Source organism: Lontra canadensis, unplaced genomic scaffold (assembly GCF_010015895.1).
Source record: "Lontra canadensis isolate GAN:19392208 unplaced genomic scaffold, GSC_riverotter_1.0 scaffold64, whole genome shotgun sequence".
Classification (NCBI taxonomy): Eukaryota; Metazoa; Chordata; class Mammalia; order Carnivora; family Mustelidae; genus Lontra; species Lontra canadensis.
Window position 1 is genome coordinate 11,593,572 of NW_022631058.1, and position 20,508 is coordinate 11,614,079.

At 49.1% G+C, this 20,508-nt stretch overlaps 1 protein-coding gene across 3 annotated transcripts in view; it reads right to left on the reverse strand.

Annotated features, from left to right (window-relative positions):
* The window catches only part of FBLN5 (fibulin 5), a 73,754-nt gene extending 53,620 nt beyond the window's left edge, over positions 1-20,134 (reverse strand). The window contains exons 1-5 of one of the 3 annotated variants that reach the window (XM_032878653.1): positions 20,119-20,134; positions 19,332-19,528; positions 15,197-15,251; positions 13,263-13,314; positions 11,389-11,643 (exon numbers count right to left, since the gene is read on the reverse strand). In XM_032878653.1, the coding sequence (XP_032734544.1) occupies positions 11,389-11,643; positions 13,263-13,314; positions 15,197-15,251; positions 19,332-19,348 (379 nt within the window). In that variant the 5' untranslated portion in view covers positions 19,349-19,528; positions 20,119-20,134. Of the gene's footprint in view, positions 1-11,388; positions 11,644-13,262; positions 13,315-15,196; positions 15,252-18,792; positions 18,957-19,331; positions 19,786-20,118 lie in introns of those variants that run through there. The other 2 variants (XM_032878652.1, XM_032878651.1) reach the window with 2 other exon arrangements.
* Between the last annotated feature and the right edge of the window lie 374 nt (positions 20,135-20,508).

Consider the following 20,508-nt stretch of genomic DNA (forward strand, 5'->3'; position numbering starts at 1 on the left):
GTTCCTATCTGTACACCTGGAACGAATTTTACACTGGATGTTAAGTAACTGGAATTTAAATTTAAAACAAACGAACAAAACCAGGAGCATCCGGGGCGTCTTAGGGAGGAGCAGGGTCTGAAAGTCAGCAAGCCTGTGCTCTGGTCGGCCTCTCCCACGGACGAAGGGAGGGATACTGGGGACAGTCACAGAGCCTTTCCAAGTATTCTGTGAAACGGGGAAAACAACCCTGAGCCTGCCTACTGGACTGTTGGAGAAATCAGTGAGTGAGTGGAAGGGAAAGCATTTGGGAAAGGGGGAGGCAGTGTTCAAGTGGGACTTACCACATTTAAGGGAGTCGATTAAGGGTATAACCTCAGGATCCAGCCTCCCTCAGCAAGGAGCCAACCGGGTGCCTGGCCAACACCTGCCCTCCGGAGCTAAGTAAGATGGAGATGGTTCTGGAACAAGGGTCTGTGTTGGAGGGCTGAGGTGGGGGGATTTCCCAGAACGGCCTGATTGTGAAATTCTTCTCTCCACCCCGCTGGTCAGTCTAAGAGGACGCCTGGCTTCATGAGGAACTTGGGTTTTACTCCAGCTGCTTGCAAACTGCCCCCAGGTGTTACAAAGACACTGCCAGATTTCCCACGGTACAGTGCCACAGGCTATCATCACGGTCAGAGCTGATTTCATCGCCATCCCTGGAGGCCCCTTTTCTGGAGGGACTCGGAGAAGGGCTCACTCTTCCCACTTACAGGAAGGCTCCAACCAGGACTCTGAGAAAAGGAAGTGATAGCATGAAGAGATGGCCCAGTAATGAGTCCCTCCCTGCCCCCAGAGCTTAGGTCAAATGCAAAATCACTGCCTCAAGGGGAAAGATGCTCTCTCCAGAATCTACCTGCTTCCAGAAGCTACACTTCACCTGGTTGTGGTAAGTAAGCCCTTCGTCCTCCTGAGTGGTCAGGGCTGGACAGGCCCTGAGAGACTGTGGGTCGGGCCTTCCTGCACAGATGGGGAAATGGAGCCCAGAAGGAGGAGCGATGGAGCTACCATCACCCGCTGAACTTGTGGCAGGACTGAGATCAGACGTAGATCCCAGACCACCAGGCCCCTCAACCAGGAATCTTCTTCAAATAAAAGTCACACCCCTCCTCCACTCAAAAACCCGTGTTCACTGAATAAAGCCCAAGCCCTTGGCTTGGCATTCAAAGCCCCCACCGTCTAGTTCTTGCCAATTTTCTTGGTCTTATCTCTCCTTCCATGCCTGCCCTACCTCCCACCCACAGCCATGCTGCAGCCACACACTGGGTATCAAGAATGGGCAGGTGACCCCTGGGCTCATGACCAAGGCCAGCCTCACCGGTATTCCTGCCTCTATGCCTGTACCTGGGCTGTTTCCTCAAACCAGAAAGTCCTTTCCCATCTCCCACATGAAAACCCTACTCAGTCCTCCAAAGATTCTCTTAAAGGACATCGCACCCATTCCCAGAGCAAAATTCCTATTCTTTGCAGGCACTCCACTAATGATAGTCCATTAATGATAAAACTAATCTATTGGACAACCGATTTCCCTGGCTCATTTCAATCCTATACACACAATTTACCACATAAGCTTTTTGGCTTGTTCAACAAATATTTATCAGGTGCTACAAATACGAGTTCCTGCTGGATAGAGAGCTGCTAAAAAATAATCCCCAAAGTCTATGTATTGTAGTTACGGGGCATGAGCCAGAGGGCACGGGGTGGGATGCTGCGGTCACTGCTGTTTGCTCTGAGTTCATCACTCACCCCAGTGGCCCTGTCCCGTCCTGCTGCGTTGTGGTCACAGGGGCCCCAGCGGAGATGGCCACCCCTCACCCAGCTCAAATGCAGAAAACAGAAGACTTGTCTTTCTCCCCGGTGGGAATGAAGCCGAGTCAGATTTTTTTGTGTCTTTGCATCGCTTAATATAATCTCCCCTCAAATTATTATCCCCTCCTTCCCATGGGAACAGTTGAAGATGCCAATTTCATACTGATTCCGGATGCAAAGTCTATTCTGTCTGACCTCATTGATTCCTGGGGGATGTGTTGAGACCTGTGAAATATGTGAAAACTCATAAATCAACTCTGGCTGGCGTTCTTCAAATGTCTTAGTTTGAGGGAAAGTCAGACAGCACTGACGAGTCCCCCGAGGCTCGCTGCTTCCCCAGCCCTGACCCGCCCACCGTCCCCTGGAGTCCATGGATGCTGGCTGCCTGGGGCAGGGCCCAGCACTGGCTGTCCCCATCTCCCCTCTGGCCCAGCTCCGACGAGCCAGAGGGGAATGGGAGGTCAGTCCTTGACATCCAGTCTGATGTCTGAGGCCCTCTGGAGGGAAGGAATCCTATGAATGTCCTCTCCCTGCCAGCCCCCAAGGAGATGGCCTCAAGACCCTTCCCCAAACACGCTCCTCTGCTTCCAAGACAAACAGGAGCCTTGGGCTCAGGGGGGTGTGCTGGAGTGAGTGATGAGAGGTTGAGTTAGGAAATGAGTGAGGGCTCCTCTCTCACTGCTCGGGTTTAACAGTGCTCACACTCCCTTTCCCTCCACTCGTTCATTCATTCATTCATTCATTCGACAGTCATTTGCTAAGAGCCCACTCTGCCAGATGCTGTGGATAAACAGTGCATGCTGGGGCCATGCCTGCAGCCAAGAAACCTCCCAGCCCTCACCAGGCACTGCACCCACAGCCCCAAGCCCTGATAACCCCATCCCCAGGAGTGCATATGGACACCTGTCTGCCCTCTGCCACACAACTGGGGGCTGCCCGGAAGCTGTGAGCTTTCTGCCACCAAGAAGGAGGGCAGCTGGCCTCCTGGGGAAGGTGGTCTGATGAGCCCACCAACCCTGCCCCAGTCCCAGCCTGCCAGCCAGTGCGGTTTGAAGTCGGCCTTTCTGTCTCTGTGTCTGTGTGTCCAGAGAAGCTGGCAGCCAAAGAGAGAGAACACATGTACCCATGTCACTCTTCCTCGGCGCTCCCAGAGCTGAGAAAGGCCCCAGAGAAAGGATCAAATGCAGCCTGTCTGGCTGAGTGGGGTCAGAGTGGAGAGGGGGAGACAGTATCAGCAGTCACAATCTGAAAGGCAGTCCCTCTCCGTCTCCTCCCCTTCCACTCTCCCTCCCCAAACTTGGGAGGATAAGCAGCCCTGTGTCTGTGTATCCCGTTGTGACCCAGTAAGGACTGGTAAGATGTGAAGCCAACAGAGCCCTGTTCCTGTGGGGAGAGGAGACGGTGAGGGAGTGACAGCAGTGACTACTGTTCGGGGACTGCACTCCTGACTAGGGGACACTCCACATTCCTTCGCTAAGCTTCCAAACAACCCCACAAGAAACGTGTTATTGTCTCATCTTGTAGACGGGACCCTCAAAAGTTTTAATACTCTGAGCCCGGCAACTGCGCAAGGATGGGATGTGAACCCCAAATGTCTGAATCTACAGCCCCTGCTCTTCCCTGCCCCCAGCTTACTAACTCCCACTGCTCTTCGGCCTGATGACTTCTCCCTCCAGGTCCTTCAAGAAAATAAAGATCTCCTTTCTTTCCCAAACAGCAGATGTCACCACTTGAGCCTTTCAGACGATATCTACATGAGGCTGTTGTCAACCAAATTAATGTGATTACTACTGTACTGCTTTAATCATTTTCTCATACTCATGCACACACACTCTATAAAACTAATACTTTGCACTCCTATGCTATTTTTACTTCTTTATCTCATTTAATCCATCTCTGAGAGCACAAAGAGCTCCCAAATCACTCTGTCTCTTGCATCATGCTGGGGCGCGGGCAGGAGCGAGAGATGCCCTTCCGACACCAGGCGCACAAGCAGATAAGAGCCTGGGAGAATATCTGTGGAAACTGCCAACATAGATACAGAACCTGCGCGAGTGGGTCCATTCTCAATGCAGCCAGTGGTGCACTCGGTCTACTTCCATCAAAAGTACATTTGCAAAGAAATCTATCACTAGGTTTGATGACAAAAGAGAAGATACCATCACCTTCTTCCATCTCAACGCACTTGGAAGCATCACACCTTTATGGAAGCACCAAAGGACACTCCTCCCACTCATTTAAAGCACACACGGCTACACGGTCTGATCAGCCCTGGGCCTGACAGGTAACAGTGCCCTCCTACCTTCCTGCAGACACTCTTCAGAAAGCCAGTCATACACCCACCTTAGCCACGACCGTCAAGGGCAGAATTGCCCCGCTGCTAAAAGTTCACACTTCCTCCATCCTCTTGCAACACCACTTGCTTGTCACACACAACTGGCTAATTCCTGAATGGAACATAATTGAAAGAAACAGGACCAGACCAAGGAACATAAGGTGAGAGCCAAGAAAAATTTGTAGGTCATTGAGAAAATTGGTATACTAGGCACTGGGGATGTGCCTACTCTCCAAAGGCACTGAGGGCTGGGCGGGTCTCCTCGTGGGTGCCCACTGGGTGTGGGGGGCGGTCAGCTCGCTCCACCTCCTCACCTCTACAGACCAGGGCTGGTTCTGGAAGGCAGCGGCAGCCGTGGGTAGGGAGGGACCTCCTCACACACAGAGGACAGACTCAGTCCTGGCAGATGTCACTGAGCATGTGTGCTGGTTGAAACCCAGAAGTCGAGAAGGACCACGTCACAGAGCAATCTGGATGAGAACACACGAACGGAAAATCCAGACTGTCTTCCTAAGGACTGGGAAGACTTAGAAAAGCGGAACATTCTTGAGTTGGAGGAGACCAAGAGATTATCTCCTCCAGGGAATTTAAGCCTTTGGTGTGTGTGCCACAAACCTGTTCGACAGGCGGATGAAGCCCATGGACCCTTTCTCAGAAGAATGCTTTGAATTGCATGGAATTAAATCTACAGGGAGACCAATTATATTGAAAGGCAGTTAACAAAATAGTTTTAAAATAAATGTGCATTGTAGAAACATATATGCTTCTTTATCAGAGCGTTACATAACAAGACGGGACAGCAGCCTACTATCTTATACAATTCTGAAGTAGCAAGTAGTGAAAATGGCATTTCAAGATACGCCAAATACTTCGAGACACTTCAGAGTCACTGTTACAGCTATAACGTGGTGTATGACTAGCTGTGCTTCTCATGTTAATACTGTCACAGGGACCACTATGGCGTTACAGCCTACTGTCTCCATAATGGACAACAATGACAAATTTCACTAGACGTTAATGTGAAAAAACATGACAACAGATCCCTGAATTCTAGCCGCACACCCCACGTTAAGATCTTTACTATCCTCCTGTCCCTCCTTTTTACAGAAAGGCCCAGTGACTTTCTTATGCCCCACAGCTAATAAATAGCAAATCTGTCCCGTTCTTCTCAGTGTCCTCTCTGGTCCCTTTCCCACGCCATCTGCCTCACTTTAAGCTTTAAAAAAAATTGGCGGGGGGCGGGGGTGGTGGCGGGGGTCGGTGGTTTTGTTTTTAAACAAAAATAATACATCCTTCTAACAGATTCAAACAATATGAGAATTACATTTTAAAAATTAAGTTTTAATGTTCATTTTTCTAAAGTTTTTATTTATTTATTGTAAACCCCTAAGCTGCTCACTCCCTATCCCCACCAGTGACCAGGAAAGACTTGAAGCAAGATGGGGTGACAAGCAAACCCAACTGCGGAGCCCCTGACTCAAGCCTGGTCCCATTTCTTGCCAGGCCTGCCTGGTCCCCATGCCCTCAGCAGCCGAAGGAACCCAGTGGCCTGCGTTCCCTGCATTTTCCTTCCAGTCTCATCCCTGAGGACATGGTTTCAAGTTATAGCCCAAGCCTTTATAAAAAAAAAATGGGAGAAAAGCCCGCAAGAGCCGCCACGTGGAGGACTCAGTGAAGTTTCCAGTTCTCCTGTCCTTGCCTTATCTGCTGGGAACAAATGTCAGGTTGGAAAGACTTCTCACTGTTCCATTTCACAGTTTAAACAAACCCAGGCTTTGCTGGAGTCTCGAAGCAGAACCTGACTGAAATTTCATGAGGGAAGGAACTGGGCCATATCCTGCAAAATCTGTGGGACGGGTGTGTACCAAGCTCAGTTTTTGGTCATTTTAAAGGTTCTAAAGAATGAGGCTTGCAGTGCATTTTCAGATTCTATGAATCTTTCTACAGGTTGTCATCGCCAGACCCTTGAGTCTTTCTTGATGAACGGTTTCCTTGTGATTCTACAGACAGACACTGGACAAGGTATTTCCTCATGTTCTCTGTGATCCAGACCTTGTCATGACCATTTTACAGATGAGGAAACTGAGATCCAAGGCTCACAGCCAGGAAGTGACCAAACCAGGATGGGAATCAAGGCCAGTCTGACGTCCAAGTTCTAGCCCTCTCCGTTCCAGAATGCACAGTCTTCCCATCTCTGCCTTCTCTTCACCATCTCAGGGACCTATCACAGGCCACCTAGTATTTTAGCCGCTTCTTTTGTGTCCAATCTCCCTTCCTGACGGTAACTTCTGGAGAGAGCCCACAGCCATGCCCAGACACCCTGCCCCCTCAGTGCCCAGAGCAGAGCCTGGCCCCAACAGGTGCTCTGTTATCATTGGTCACATTTATTGTCAGTTGAATAAAAACTGGCTGGCTTTCAGGAAGACTAACTCAACACAAAGCCTCAGGCTAGCACATCCGTCTTCTAGAAGGATCCCTATGAATGCCCACCTCGCTACTCAAACGCTTTGATCAATATAAATCCCTGGGCCAGGAAGGAGAATAATTTCACAAATGACCAGAAGATCCCCTTCAGTCCCTGGGCTCTAGTAAAAGACTGCTTGGTCAACTGCAGAACATTCCATGAACATCTGTCACCAGTACAGTCCCTAAGTTTGCTGCTAAGCCAAGCTGACTGGCAAAGCCAGAACTAAGACTGTCCACCCAGAGAGGTGACAAGTTGAGCCCCAAAGGGGACAAGCACACATAAACAAGGGACATCCACATGCAGGGACCTTGGCCGAAGGTGATGTTCTCAGAGGCAGCGTACTATGATAGGAAGGTTCCTGAGTCGGGGTTCAAACCATGGGATCTCCAGCCCTCAGCTCAGCTCCTCTCTTCCTGAGCCTTCAGCACCCACACCATTAACCCCACCGCATCCTGCTTCTGCGAGGTCTTTTGGCCAGCTCAGACTCCTTGGTATGCCTTTGATTTTATCTTTTGTCTGTGTCTTGGGTGCATCTAGGTAGGTAAGACTTCCCTGGATCTGCCCTTACCTCCTTGACGACTAACCATGTCCAGCTGGCTCTCCATCGCCAGAGAAGCTGGCCTCCGATCTCCCAGGGGTCCAGGATCTGGAGGACACATCCTAACCAGCCATGAGTCACCATCCTTATGAAGGTGGCCATAGGGCTGAGCACCCACAAGCCAAGAGGCCAGTATTCTAGATGACACAAAACTTGCTTGGTTCATGAGCTGTAACTCTCAGGTCACCGTTCACTCTGTAAGTGTCCCAGGTGACCCCGATTTACATCTACGGTAGATGTAAAACCTGAGGTGGAATTTTGTTCCAGAAGGAGGAGCGTCTACTCACCTCCAAGGCAGAACCCAAAACAGAGAAGTCAAGAAGGAAACTCTGGGGCACCGGGAACATGTGCACAGAGCCTGGCCCTGCCTGGCCTGCAGACAGGCCACATTCTAATCCGGACACAAGGGAGGAAACTGCTTCTTTGAGACTGGGTCCAAAACTCAGAAAAAGGAAGTCATGGTGAAAAGGTACATTTGCTTCTTTAAGCAGATTGTCTCAGAGTTCATGATAAGAAAGCAGGGCAGAAAGAGGACAAAAGAATAATGGTGTTACCTATGAAGCAGTCTGCCCAAAATATTTAATTTGAATTGGATCAGGTCTCTAGATCTATTACCAGTGTACAGAAAAACAGAAGACATGAAGGAATATGCTAAAAATCACCCAAAATCGTGATCAGCAAAATCCCAAATGTAAGGAATTCTACAGGACAAAGAGCTCTGCCTCGTAGTTCTCTTGCCACAAGTACGTGGCAAGAGAAACAAAAAACATTAAGAGAAATTTAAAAGACTTGTCAACAAAATGCAATTTGTAGACCTCATTTGGATCCGATTCTAACAAACCAACGGTGGGGGGGAGACATTTATGACATGATCAGGGAAATTTGAACACCACCTGGACATTTAATGATAAATAGGAATTATTGTTGATTTTTGTAGGTTTGATAACAAACAGTGTTGGGGCTATTTTTTTTTAAGAATCTCTATCTCTAGATAGAGAATGTATCTGTATCTGTGAGAGATACATTCTTGAGTATTTAAGGATAAAGTTATATGATGCCTGAGATTTGCTTTAATTAGTCCACTGGAGGAGGGTAAAGGACAAGCAAGGCTCGGTCTGTGCTGATAATTACAGCAACTCAGTGATAAGTAGGTAGTGTTCATTACGTTCTCTGCTTTTGTCTAGGTTCCTTACAGGACAAAAATTTTAATTACAAAAAAAAAAAAAAAAGCAAGAGAAGGTCCTCATGTTTAATCAGAGCTCCAACACAGACTCTCTCAGAGGCTTTGAACAAACCTTAACCAATCTGAGCCTCAACAGGAGCTGAATGGGTTCAAACCCTGGTTCATCCCCATTCGCTTTGGCTGGATTTCCTAACCTCTCCAAATGGCTCGGGCTCTTAATTCGCATGTAACTACTCCCGCACCCAGCCCTGGGGAAGCGTTTGCTCTCCTGACCACTGCTCTCATCACTTTGGCTTATCAGCTTCATCCTGATGGCGAGAAGAAGACTCCTTTGAAGAGGTTGTCCTCCCTCCTAGGACATCCAAATTTCAGAAATGTTTCCCAGTTCTTCCGGATCACACAGCGCTGGTTCCATGCTTCCTCCACAAGCTCAGACCTACATCCTCCTCCTCCAGGTGGTGAGAACCCCGTGCACACCACCTCCTCCTCTATCAACAATGCCCTCTCCTGGCGCCTTCCCCCACTTCGGCCATCTCTGCGCCTGGCTTCCCTTTTGTCTGTTCTCAAGCCCACCTCCCGTATCCTGGAGGGAACAGTGGGTGGAAGCAGACTCCCTTCCTCGTCCCCTCTCTTGTCCCTCCCCTGTGACGCCACCTCTTACAATGCCCAGAAGGACCTGTGTACGTCAGGAAACAGTGGGGTGCAGGGAACGGAAGTTAGAAAGAACTCAGGATTTATGAATGCATAATGCTGAACTTTTTGGAAATAGTTGGGCCCGGTGCCAGTCCTCGCTAGGGTTCCTTGACTCTATTCTTCTTACAAAAGGGCCATTATGAAGGCTCCACGTCTCCCGCGTGACAGGTTAGGAACCGTGAAACTGCATGACGTCACGGGGACAAGGAGATGAATAGGTTTCCCAGCCCCGTCCTTCTTAAGGGCCCTGAGTTCCTGGAAAGAAGTCTGTGGGAGGGAGGGGACTGCTTTGGGGAGCGGTGCAGCAGTTCCCAGCTGTTCCCCAAAGAGGTCTGTGGGATGGCCCCAGACATCAGGCAGAGCACCCTGAGGTGCTGGAGCACCTTGATGGATTATCACACCCCTTTCCTCACTTTCAATCCTGCGCTCGATGCATCCAGCCCTACAGGACATCCTGGAAGAGGAGCTCTACTCCAATCTCTTTTTTTTTTTTTTTTTTAAAGATTATTTATTTATTTATTTATTTGTGAGAGAGAGAGAGAGAGATTGAGAGCACAAGTGGGGAGGAGCGGCAGAGGCAGAGAGAAAAGCAGGCTTCCCACTGAGCAGGGAGCCCAACACCGGGCTCTATCCCAGGACCCTGAGATCATGACCTGAGCCAAAGGCAGACCCTGAACCAACTGAGCCACCCAGACATCCCCCAACCTCTCCTTCTCTGCATTTCTTTCCGGGATCATTTCTTTACTACCCGACAAGAGAGGTCACGTGGCCAAGTTAGGAAGGTAGACACTGGTAGTCAGTCCTGTAGCCCACCATCTTACCTCTGTCATGACTAACCTGCTGGAGTCCGTGCTCCCTTTCCTAGAGGACGAGGAAGCAGAAGTTCAGTTGGTAAAGTCCCTTCCAGTTACAGCGCTCTGGCAGCTCGTTATAGGGAAGGGCACTACCTCCTTCTCCACCAAACTGTGTCTGTGGCTTGGCTGGACCCCACACTCTTTCCCTCTGCCCACTCATCTCTATTTGGAGTGACCATCAACCCACTCTCCCCTCCTTCCCCACCCCTCCTCCTCTCTGCCTCTATTTATCTTTCCCCCTTCCACCCCTCTCTCACACACATACATCCCATGTCCTTCGCAACCAGTAAGAAAGGAGAAGTTTGGGCCCAGGTGCACCCAGTTTCCCCTTGAGGCTTTGAAGGACACTGGTTTGCATACTATTTCCATGTATCCAGATGGAAATGCACACTCATTTGCATGAACATCCAGAAGATATTACGAGATAGCCAACCCAGCCTAACAGCTTAATACTTCAGAGCCCTGAAAACGGACCAACAAAAATCTCACTAAGCACACCAGTGGTCTCCAGGACTTTGGGGAAGGGATGTATCAGAACTTCACTCACATTTATTTTTATCACATCTTCTAAAATGTTCTAGTCTTAAATGTATGCATTACACTCCTCAAACCATATTAGTATAACAGGATACGTATGTAATTTATAAATATGCATCTCATGGGGCTCCAAGCTCAAAAAGATCTTGGATATGAGGTGTGTGGTCAAAAAAGTCTGGAGCCATCATCACTCTAGACCATCTGCCGAAGCTGGAAACAGTCACAGAGCTTTTGGTCCAACCATCAAAGCAACCAAGGAAGGAACCCCACTAGCCCTCCACCAAGGCCACACTGGTCAACAGACACCAAAGCTCACCAGGGCACTGGTCAAACCACTTGCCAACCCCCTTGGGGACTCATGCCATGTGGTGTCGCCTTCCTCCCAGAGGTCTATTCTCGCTGTGAGTTCCCATCAGCAAGGCTCATTTTAGCCAAAAGAACATTGGCACCCACCAAAGGAACCCACTCTTTTTCCAGAACAGTTGACCATGGCCTTCAAGACTTCTTTTATTTCAAAAGTATATATTCCATTCAAGGGTGAGGAGTGTTGAAGAGAAAGTGCTGGTCCTTTCTAGATCTTCTCTCTGGGATTCACTAAGTTAAACCAGATGCATTTATGATCAAACAGAGAGAATATAGGCTTAGTCTTTAGGTAGATAGATGATAGATAGACAGATGAAAATAAAGAAAAAACAAATCGGCTTTCTGGATGAGAACTGGAATGTGACAACAATCTAAGCTACTCCTGGGTGGGGGGTTCCTGGAGACACAGGACACTCAGCAGGAAGGAACTCTGTAGAAAGTAAGTCATTGCTTCATTGGTTAGGACTTCACTGTTGCTGGATTAGGACCTTCCCAGAGCACAGGAGCCTGAGACCCTGGGCTACTCACCCACACACTGGTTGCTTTCATCCATCTGGTATCCAAAGCGGCAGATGAGAGGCCTCGAAATCGTGGGGTAGTTTGGAGCTGAGAGCGGTGGGGCTGCTGCTGGGTATGGACCCGAGTAGGGGTTTGAGTAGGGGTTGGAGTAGGGTCCCCGGTACACTGGGTTTGTTCGGGGGATGCACAAGTACCCGCCGTTTTGGTTAACACACATCATGTCTCCTCGGCAGGCCTCGGGGATGGTCCGGCATTCGTCAATATCTGGAAATGCCAAGGAAAGGATGAGGGTCAGGGGCTCCCCGGCCAGGCAGTGCGTGGCACATAGTGCAGCCAAGGATCCCAAAGCCACTCTTTAGCAGCATCTGCTCCCAGACACGGAGGGCTGCCCTGGCTCATCACTGCGGGGACCCTCAAACGTTGGTGTAACTGAATCACACTGACCAGCATCACCCAGACATCAGCCATCAGAGACCACATCACAATCTGCACCAAAGCCACAAAACCTGTATCATCTCACCCACATGTGAAACCCAAGTAGACACTACCAATCAACGTAAGTTGAAGGTAACAGTAAAAATGAATGTATAAATACTAAAATGGAGCATTTATCTGTGAGCGTGCCATCTAAAAACATCCTAGGTGCTCCCATGTACCCATATGACCCCCAGGAAACCCTGGGATGGGCCTCATGATGATTTCCTCTTCTACTCCAAAAAACAGCTGGGCGGGGGAGGGAATCCCTTGCATCAAGGAAGACAAGGTTTGGCTGAGAGCTAGTTCCTTGCAAAGAAAGTGGAAGCCTACTGGCAAGTCAGCTCGCCCTGTGCCAGCAAACAGGTCCGTGTCCAGGATCGTGGGGGAGACATGCCCACCCCAGGGAGCTCAACCGAGACGCGCACCAACTCCCACCTCGGGAAAGGGAAGTATGCTGAGATTGATGCCCCGTTCTCTAGCGATCCATGGATGGATGTCATGCTGCACGAGATAAGTCACAGGAAAGTCACGTATGATCTCCCTTATATGTAGAATCAAAAAAGCCAAACTCATAAAAATCATGAGTGACATGGTGGCTGAGGACTGGGAGAGGCTGGTGAAGGGCACGAACTTGCATTTATAAGTTGAATTAAGTGCTGGGGAGTTCACAGCCCTCCCAGCAAGGACAGTTCACCATATTGTATTGGGTACTCGAACATTGTTAAGAGAGACGGTCTTAAAAGTTCTTGCCATAAGGAAAGAAATGTGACTATGTGATGTGATGGCAGTGTTAGCAAAGGTTCCGGTGGGGATCATCCTGGAATATATATGTGTTATCAAATCAACAAGTCGTACCCCTGAAACTCACATGACATGATGTGTCAATCATATCCCAATTTTTCTAAAAAAGAAAGAAAGTGAATTCTGTCAACAATACCTATGAGCCAGGACATGGATTCTCTGCTAGAGCTTCTAGAAAGAAACAAAAGCTTTGCTGACCCCTTGAAGTCGGGGTGGGAAATCCTTCTAAAATTTCAGACCTATAAATAATTACAGATAAATCTATGGATAACTTCTGAACTGAGCTGTAAGATAGATTTTTGTTGTTTAAACCGCTAAGTCTGTGGCAGTCTGTTACAGCAGCCATCAGAAACCAATACAGATAGAGAGCCCCTTGGGGACACAGGTCAATCCACGCTCATTTTTGTCCCCTCCTGGGGTGGGCCACAAAACAGGTGATTGATAAACGGGCGATATTGATGTTATTGACAGGCACTGTTTTCTTCCATAATCCAGGCCAGTACAGGTTTGATAATATCAAGGAGCAGCAGGGAAAGACACGGGCCCACCATCGGTCTGTCATCGAATGCCCCCACCCAGTGCGGGATCCTCGGTGTCCCTCGTACCTAAGCACTGTCCTGACGAGCGGTCCAGATCGAAGCCGTTAGTGCATTGTTGCTGCCGGGAAGGAGAGAGGAGAAAGAGGTAAGGTCATGGTCCTTACCATTTTTTTTTTAACTATAAAAGTATTACAAGGACATCACAGAAAGTTCAAGAAATGCAGTAAAGAAAAGCAAAAAAAGCATCCATAACACCAAACCTGAATTATAAGGCCTATTTGCCCCCCTTCTTTTTAGTATTTTCTTATAATCATTTAACACTTAGCGTTACACTTTAAAACCCCCATACCAGCAGATTTGGGGGCTGTTTCCTGCCCCAGTTATGAGACGCAGGAGTAATCACATCTGACCCACATGATAATGAGGCACATCCCAAGTTCATTTCTTTATGGGAGAGGATGGGACTGCTTTTAAGGGCAATCACTCTCTTGCCCTGGGTGCTATTTGACCTCCCCTCCTTGGGACCCCCCGTGACATTCCGTAACCTAACCATCTCACCTGAAACTACACAGCGATGCAGCCCATTTTGTAAGAAAAGTAGAATAGGGGAAATCCCCCTTTTGCAGTCTCACCAAGACAATTACATAAAGATGCTTCTAGAAATAGACAGGTCTCAGTAGTCCCCTAGGGTTGTGGTCTTCATGTGCAATTTGAGTTTACAACTTTAGGCCTTAGAAAAACGTCATGGGGGCCAAAAGTCCGCAGGCCTCTAGGGAAGACCCTGGAGATGGACATTTTATAGGAACAAGCAGAGAAGGAATGTTTCTAACTATGGGAACCTCATCCTTGGCCTTCCCTGTGCCTTCCAAGGTTTGGATTCCTGCACTGTGGGCTGGTTTTGAGAGACGACGGATTCAGCCTGCATTTGTGGGAGTGGGAGTCAGGAATCTTAGGGCCTTGGGGCAAAAGAAAGGGAACAAATGAGCCAGGAGGCTGTGCCATAAAGCTCGGGAAACCAGGAGACTGGAGTCCAGGCCTGGCTCACCAGCTAAGTACCAGCGAGGGTTCCATCCCACCAGCCTCACTTCAATGCCTCAACTGTAGCCACTGCTCACAGCTTCCTCAGCCTCCACATGCTCACCTGTAAAATAGGGGCGACAACGCTTACTTCTGGGTGGCTGCAAGGACTGGATATGAGTGCCTAACACATAGTAACCACAGGACCAGGACCCCTGTCCTCTCTGTGCCTGGATGTCACCATCTGTCGCCGTGAGGCTGGGTCAGAGGACTCCAAGGTCCCCCAAGCTCCAAGTCTCTGTTACTCCTCCTAGGCTCCTTTCTATCCCTAAGAGCCTGAATCTATTTTGAAATTCTTAATAGGAAGAGAAAAAGTCTTCCCCCATCAGCCTGTGGTCCCTCAGCCCTGCCCTGAGGTGGGGCCTCTCTCATTTGTGAGCCAGAAAGAGAGAGGCCGCTCTGAGTTTGCAGGAGGGACGTGCCCACATTCTCAAAGGCTGACACAAACTGGCTTCATAAAGTCTGGGCACTGCGGGCCTCTCCCAGACCCCCGCTGGAGCCTGACTTCCCCACCCCCTGTCCACACCCCTGCCTAGGAGGTCAGTCCAGGGCGGACCCGCCTCCTCCCACCAGGGCTGCATGTCTGCAGAGACACGCAGACCCACGTGGGCCACAAGCAGGCAGGGCACTACTGCCCAGAAGCCCTAGAGCGCCTCTGACTTTTTAACATTTACCATAAATCGAGCCTGGGAGGACGCAAATGACAGCAGCTCCCCCATTCAAAGTCTTGGATTGGGAATCATAATCCTGGAGTCCCAGCCCCGCCTCTGGGGCGAGGGTCCACCTCTCTGAGCCCACCTTCATCTAGGGGCGGAGCTCAGCTTTGGTGAACTGTAAATTCTGGGGTTCTAAAATGCGTGGCTGGACCCTCTCACTCTGATTTTTAACACGCTTCTAGATCAGACACAACATTAAAATCCTACCTGTGCATTCCCAGGACTCGGAAGACAGAGAGCCAGAATGGTAACAGTAAGTATCCTGCAGAGAGAAACAGGTTGAGAGATAAATGCCCTAGTTACTTCCAGAATCCAGACCTGGGGACCAACAGGGACCGCAGGCTGCCTGTGCATTTACAATGGGGACTCCAACTTGTGTATATATTTGGGGGGCTGGGGTGCTCCTGCTCCAGAGGTCAAAGCAGACTCCAGATACCCCAACCATCCAACATAAACCATGCCTCTCTTACTAGTTTTATGTGTTGGGATCATGTGTTAGATGACTTTTTTTTCTTTTTTAATAAAAGGTTTTGCTACTGCAAAACTGCTGTGGCATGACCCATGCACGGACCAGCTGCTTTGTCTTTACTTCTCGCAGTTTTCAGTGTCCTTATTCTGAAACAGTAAGAGTGAACAAGACCATAGCACCCTCAAAAGATGCAAGGAAAGTACCAACGTGCAGTGTTTGAGTTCTACGGAAGAGAGATGTCTTGGGAAAGTCTCCTAACCTCAGAGCACACATCACATAGGCCCCAATGGCAAAGAGGGGTTGGGGGACCTGGGCACTCTGGGGAAGAATGGACGCAGAGGGAAAGCTTAGGAGGAGGAGTCTAGAAATTGTAGGTCAAGCTGGCTCTCCATTCAAAAGCCACCAAACCTCTCCTGAGCCTGTGATTTCCACCCTTCATCGCCCACAAGCTTCTAGCTAATAAAATCATGGCTGCCACAAGGCTTTAAAAATACAGTATAAAATTTTAAAAGTGAATAAATAAAGGAAAATACAGTACAGATACCACTTCACATCTCTCGGGATAGCTTTAATAAAAAAAGCAAGAAAACTAGTGTTAGCCAGGATGTGGAGGAATCGGAGCCCTCGTGCAGGGCTGGTGGGGGGTGGGTGCAATGGGGCGGCCGTGTGCCAGAGCCCCAGCACGTTAAAAATGGATTTACCGTATAATCCAGCAACGCCACTCCTGGGGAAACCCCCAGAAGAGGGGAAAATAGGGACGTAAAGAGATATTTGTATACCCGCGTTTACAGCAGCAGTTTTACCCACAATAGCCCAAAGCTGAAAGAACCCAAGGGTCCCTCAGCAGATGAATGGATAAACCAAATGTGGATCGGAGTATTATTCAGCCTTGGCAAGGAAGGAAATTCTGGCATAAGCTACCACACGGATGAACTTCGTTGACGTGATGCGAATTAAGCCAGTCACAAAGGGACAAATACTGTATGAGTCCGTCTACATGAGGGATGCAGAACAGTTAAAGTCCAGAGACTTGGGGTGCCTGGGTGGCTCCGTGGGTTAAGCCTCTGCCTTCAGCTCAGGTCATGATCTCAGGGTCCTAGGATCAAGCCCCGCATCGGGCTCTCTGCTCAGCGGGGAGCCTGCTTCCCGCTTGCTCTCTCTGCCTGCCTCTCTGCCTGCTGGTGATCTCTCTGTCAAATAAATAAATAAATAAAATATTTAACAAAATAATAATAAAATAAAAAATAAATAAAATAAAATAAAATCCTAGAGACAAAGAAGAGGATGGTGCGTGCCGGGGGCGGAGGGGAAGAAGGAATGGGGAGTTAGTGTTTCACAAGGACAGAGTTTCAGTTTTGTGAGATGAGAAGAGTTCTAGACACTGACCACACAAGACCATGAAATGTACTTAACGCTACTGAACTGTACACTTAAAAATGACTACAATGGTTCAGGGGCGCCTGTGTGGCTCAGTCGGTTGAGTGTCTGCCTTAGGCTCAGGTCATGATCTTCAGGTCCTGGGATCGAGTCCCACATCCGGTTCCCTACTCAGTGGGGAGTCTGCTTCTCCCTCTCCTTCTGCCCATCTCCTCCCCCTCCACCTGCTCATGCTTTTTCTCTCATTCTCTCTCAAAGAAATAAAATCTTAAAAAAAAAGGATTTAATAAAAAAAATCTTTTAAATGATTACAGTGGTTTAGGGGGAACTGGGTGGCACAGTTGGTTAAGCATCTGACTCTGGGGTTCAGCTCGGGTCATGATCCCAGGGTTGTGGGATCAAGCCCGGAGTTGGGCTCTATGCTCAGTGGGGAGTCTGCTTGAGATTCTCTCTCTCCCTCTGCCCCTCCTCCTTCTCTCTCTCAAATAAATTAAAAAAAATTATTATGATGGTATAAAAAAGACTATGTAAATGAAGAGCTATTTAGTGTTATTATTGTTCAGCTCAATAGTGATTTATCTGAGCAACTACTATTTACAAGCACGGACCCTAGACAGAAGAGCAACAAAACCATGACTCCATTGCCACCCTGGGGAGCAGGCTGGAGAGCCAAGGGAATTGACGACATCAATACACACTGGTAAGGGCATTGAGAGAAGTACCCAGTGAGCGCCATGATAGCCAGGCTGGAGGCAGGGACAGGAAGATCAGAGAAGGCTTCCCGAAGGAGGTGAACTTGAAGAACTGCTATATCAACATATACCTCCACTTTATAATCCCTCCCTTCATAAAAAGAATGTTTAGTAGATGACAAAGCTGACTCAGTCCAAAACACCAGGCTCATCTGAATTAGCAACCCCAGGTAGCTGGAGGGCCGTGGACTTGAGCTGACCTCCAGGGAGAACAGAACCTTGACTTTGTACTAGAAGACACAAGCCCACTTCCTTCATCCGGTGCCCAATCCAAAGAATAAAGACCCTGAGAGGCCACACATTTTCACTGCATCTAAGTGCCTGTGTGAGCCAGGTTCTAGAACGCCGGAGACAGCTCTGACCTTATAGTGCAGAGCCAAATCCCAGGGCTTTTTGATATTTGCGACGGCCAGATTTATATCTGGAAGGAATGAAAGAACAATAACAAATTTATTTTCCAAGCTGTATATTATGAATTTCAATGTTTTCCTGTTTCTTCACATGAAGTTTCCTTTCGCTTGGTTTTAAAACCCTGTCTCGTTTATGTTGGAAACAGAGCAGCCTGACTTCAGTGGGCTCCAGGAGCTAGTGGAAAAGGCATGCTAACCCCATTTCTCCCCCGACTCTCCGACTCCCAGTTCCCTTTGGCCGGAGGGACAGGTCTCCTCGGAAAGGTCCAGCCTCAAGCCCGGCCTCCTGGACGAGCCACAGCTGAGTCCTGGGGGCCCAGTGAATTTCAGGCCAATCGACTGAGAGGTTTTTCTGAAAAAGAAGGAACCCACGCCCTGCTATTCTCACGGTCTCACGAACTGTTACACCTTGTCACGAAGAACTCCAGAAAGCTCTAAAGATATAGGAACTAGAGAAACTACAGAAATTCTAGGGGAGACTTGGATGCTCATAACTGGTCCCCAGAACTTTCAAAAACAGGTGGGTCCACCCATTTTGTGCACCAGCCCAAAGCGTAAGCAAAGCCAGAGGGGCCAACTGAGTCTCAGCGCTATCTGTCAGAGAAGTGCTGGTCCCCAGTACAGCATCAGCCCGCAGCCCCCCAACACACCCACAGTTCATCTGTCTAAAGCAGCGACATTTTCAAGAGTTCACCAAACACCGTGCCGATATAATCTAGATAAAGTTCTTCAAGGTTTAAGGATTCCTTGACTGAAACTGCAATTTCCTTAAAGAACAGCAAAACATTTGCTTACATGTATTTCTGTCTGCAGTCCCCACTTTTCATTGGCTTGAAACTTCTGGGTCGCATGCCCTTTGTGAATCCCACACAGACATAGAGCAAATCCAATTTCGGGATGTTCGGCTAGCCCGTCCACTTGTCCAACAGTCAGCCAGTACAGCAAAATAATAGCTAGTGAACTAGTAATTGGTTTCCCAGCTTTAGATATATATATGACATATATATGATATATATATCCTAAAATGCCACGCAAATTTGCTGCCCTTTCAGTAAAGAGAGTGAGCATCAAGCTCTGAGGTTTCTGCAGACTTCTCTCAGATGCAGACTTCTGAAGCTGTATTATAAAATACCCACTCCCAAAAGAAGGCTTCAAGATGGAAATTACAGAGGCGCAGCTTTTTGTAATTAACAATATCATTGCATCACTAGCTAATGCCTTTTCCAATATCCTGACACAGCCTGAATCCCAGCCATAGCCATTTTCCACCCATCAGGTTTTTAGTAAGGTTTCCAGACCCTGGAGGGAAAAAGTCCTGAGCGGGGGGAACCTACCTTTTGAATCCTGGCATGTCCAAGATGTGTGAGCAGCAGCAGCGAAGGGGAAAAGAAAAGGAGCTGGCAGCGCGGGACCTCGGAGCCGGCCCTGAACTTCGGCTCCCTCTGGGCCCTTGGGGCTCGCCCGTATTTTATTCCAAGGGGACAAGCCAGTCGTGGGGAGGACAAGCGGAGAGCCTGGGTCCTCCGAGCCACTGGAGAGCCCACAGAGAAAGCACCTGGTTTTGCTTAGCCCTTTTCAGTAATTCAGCATTAAACCAATTGGAGGAGGAATTTTAAAAATGAACACTTCATTTTCTAAGTATGTTAAACAATGCAAATGGGGCCTCAGTCTGGACACAGCTGGTTCAGATTACAGAGCTCACCAACTGGCTAGACTCCTCACAACAATCTTGGGGCGTCTGCCAGGACCCAGTGCTGGGCTGGGAGGAGAGCCCCGGCCCGCCGCCCCGTCGGAGCAGCCGCACTCACGCTCCCCGCATCTCTACCGGAGGCGATTGGCGGGTAAGTGCGGGGGGGGGCGGGGGGCTGGGAGGGCCCGTTGACTCTTTACTTCCCACCCAGCGAGGACCGCGGTGCCTGGGCTGGCGGGGAGGCCGGGCCGAGGCGGGGGTGGGGGAGGAGGATCCAGCACCCCAGACCTTGGGGAGCCCGGGGATGCCCGCGAAGGTCATCCTCCGGCAGACGGAGAACTCGAACTCGGGACAGGGACCCGAATCTAAGGATTTACTGGGGAGCCAGACCCAATGAAGCAGAGGCCTGGGGGAAGCGACGGGACACTCACGGTTTTCTAGAAGAAGGGGTGGCGAGCACGAGGGGGTGGGGAAGAGGAGGAGGATGGAATCTGGCTGAGGCTAATGCAAGACATGGGCTTGTGCAATGCAAACCTTCCCGTGCCCACGCGCCCGCCCCGCCCTTGTCCCTTGATTCTCGGGGGCACGTTCCTCCTTTAATTAAACAGTGTCCAGGCACAATACACGCTGTCCACCTTACACGGATGCAATGTCGTCTTATATATCTCAATAAAGCTGAAAAAATTATAATTTATTTTAAGGTGTTCCTTGGCTCGAAGGGGATTTTAACAAGTGAAATGATTTGAAAAGACAAAAAAAGGACCCTCGGGGAAAGCAGAATGATGGATAAGAACCTAAAAGCATAAGGTTCAGTGTTTCAC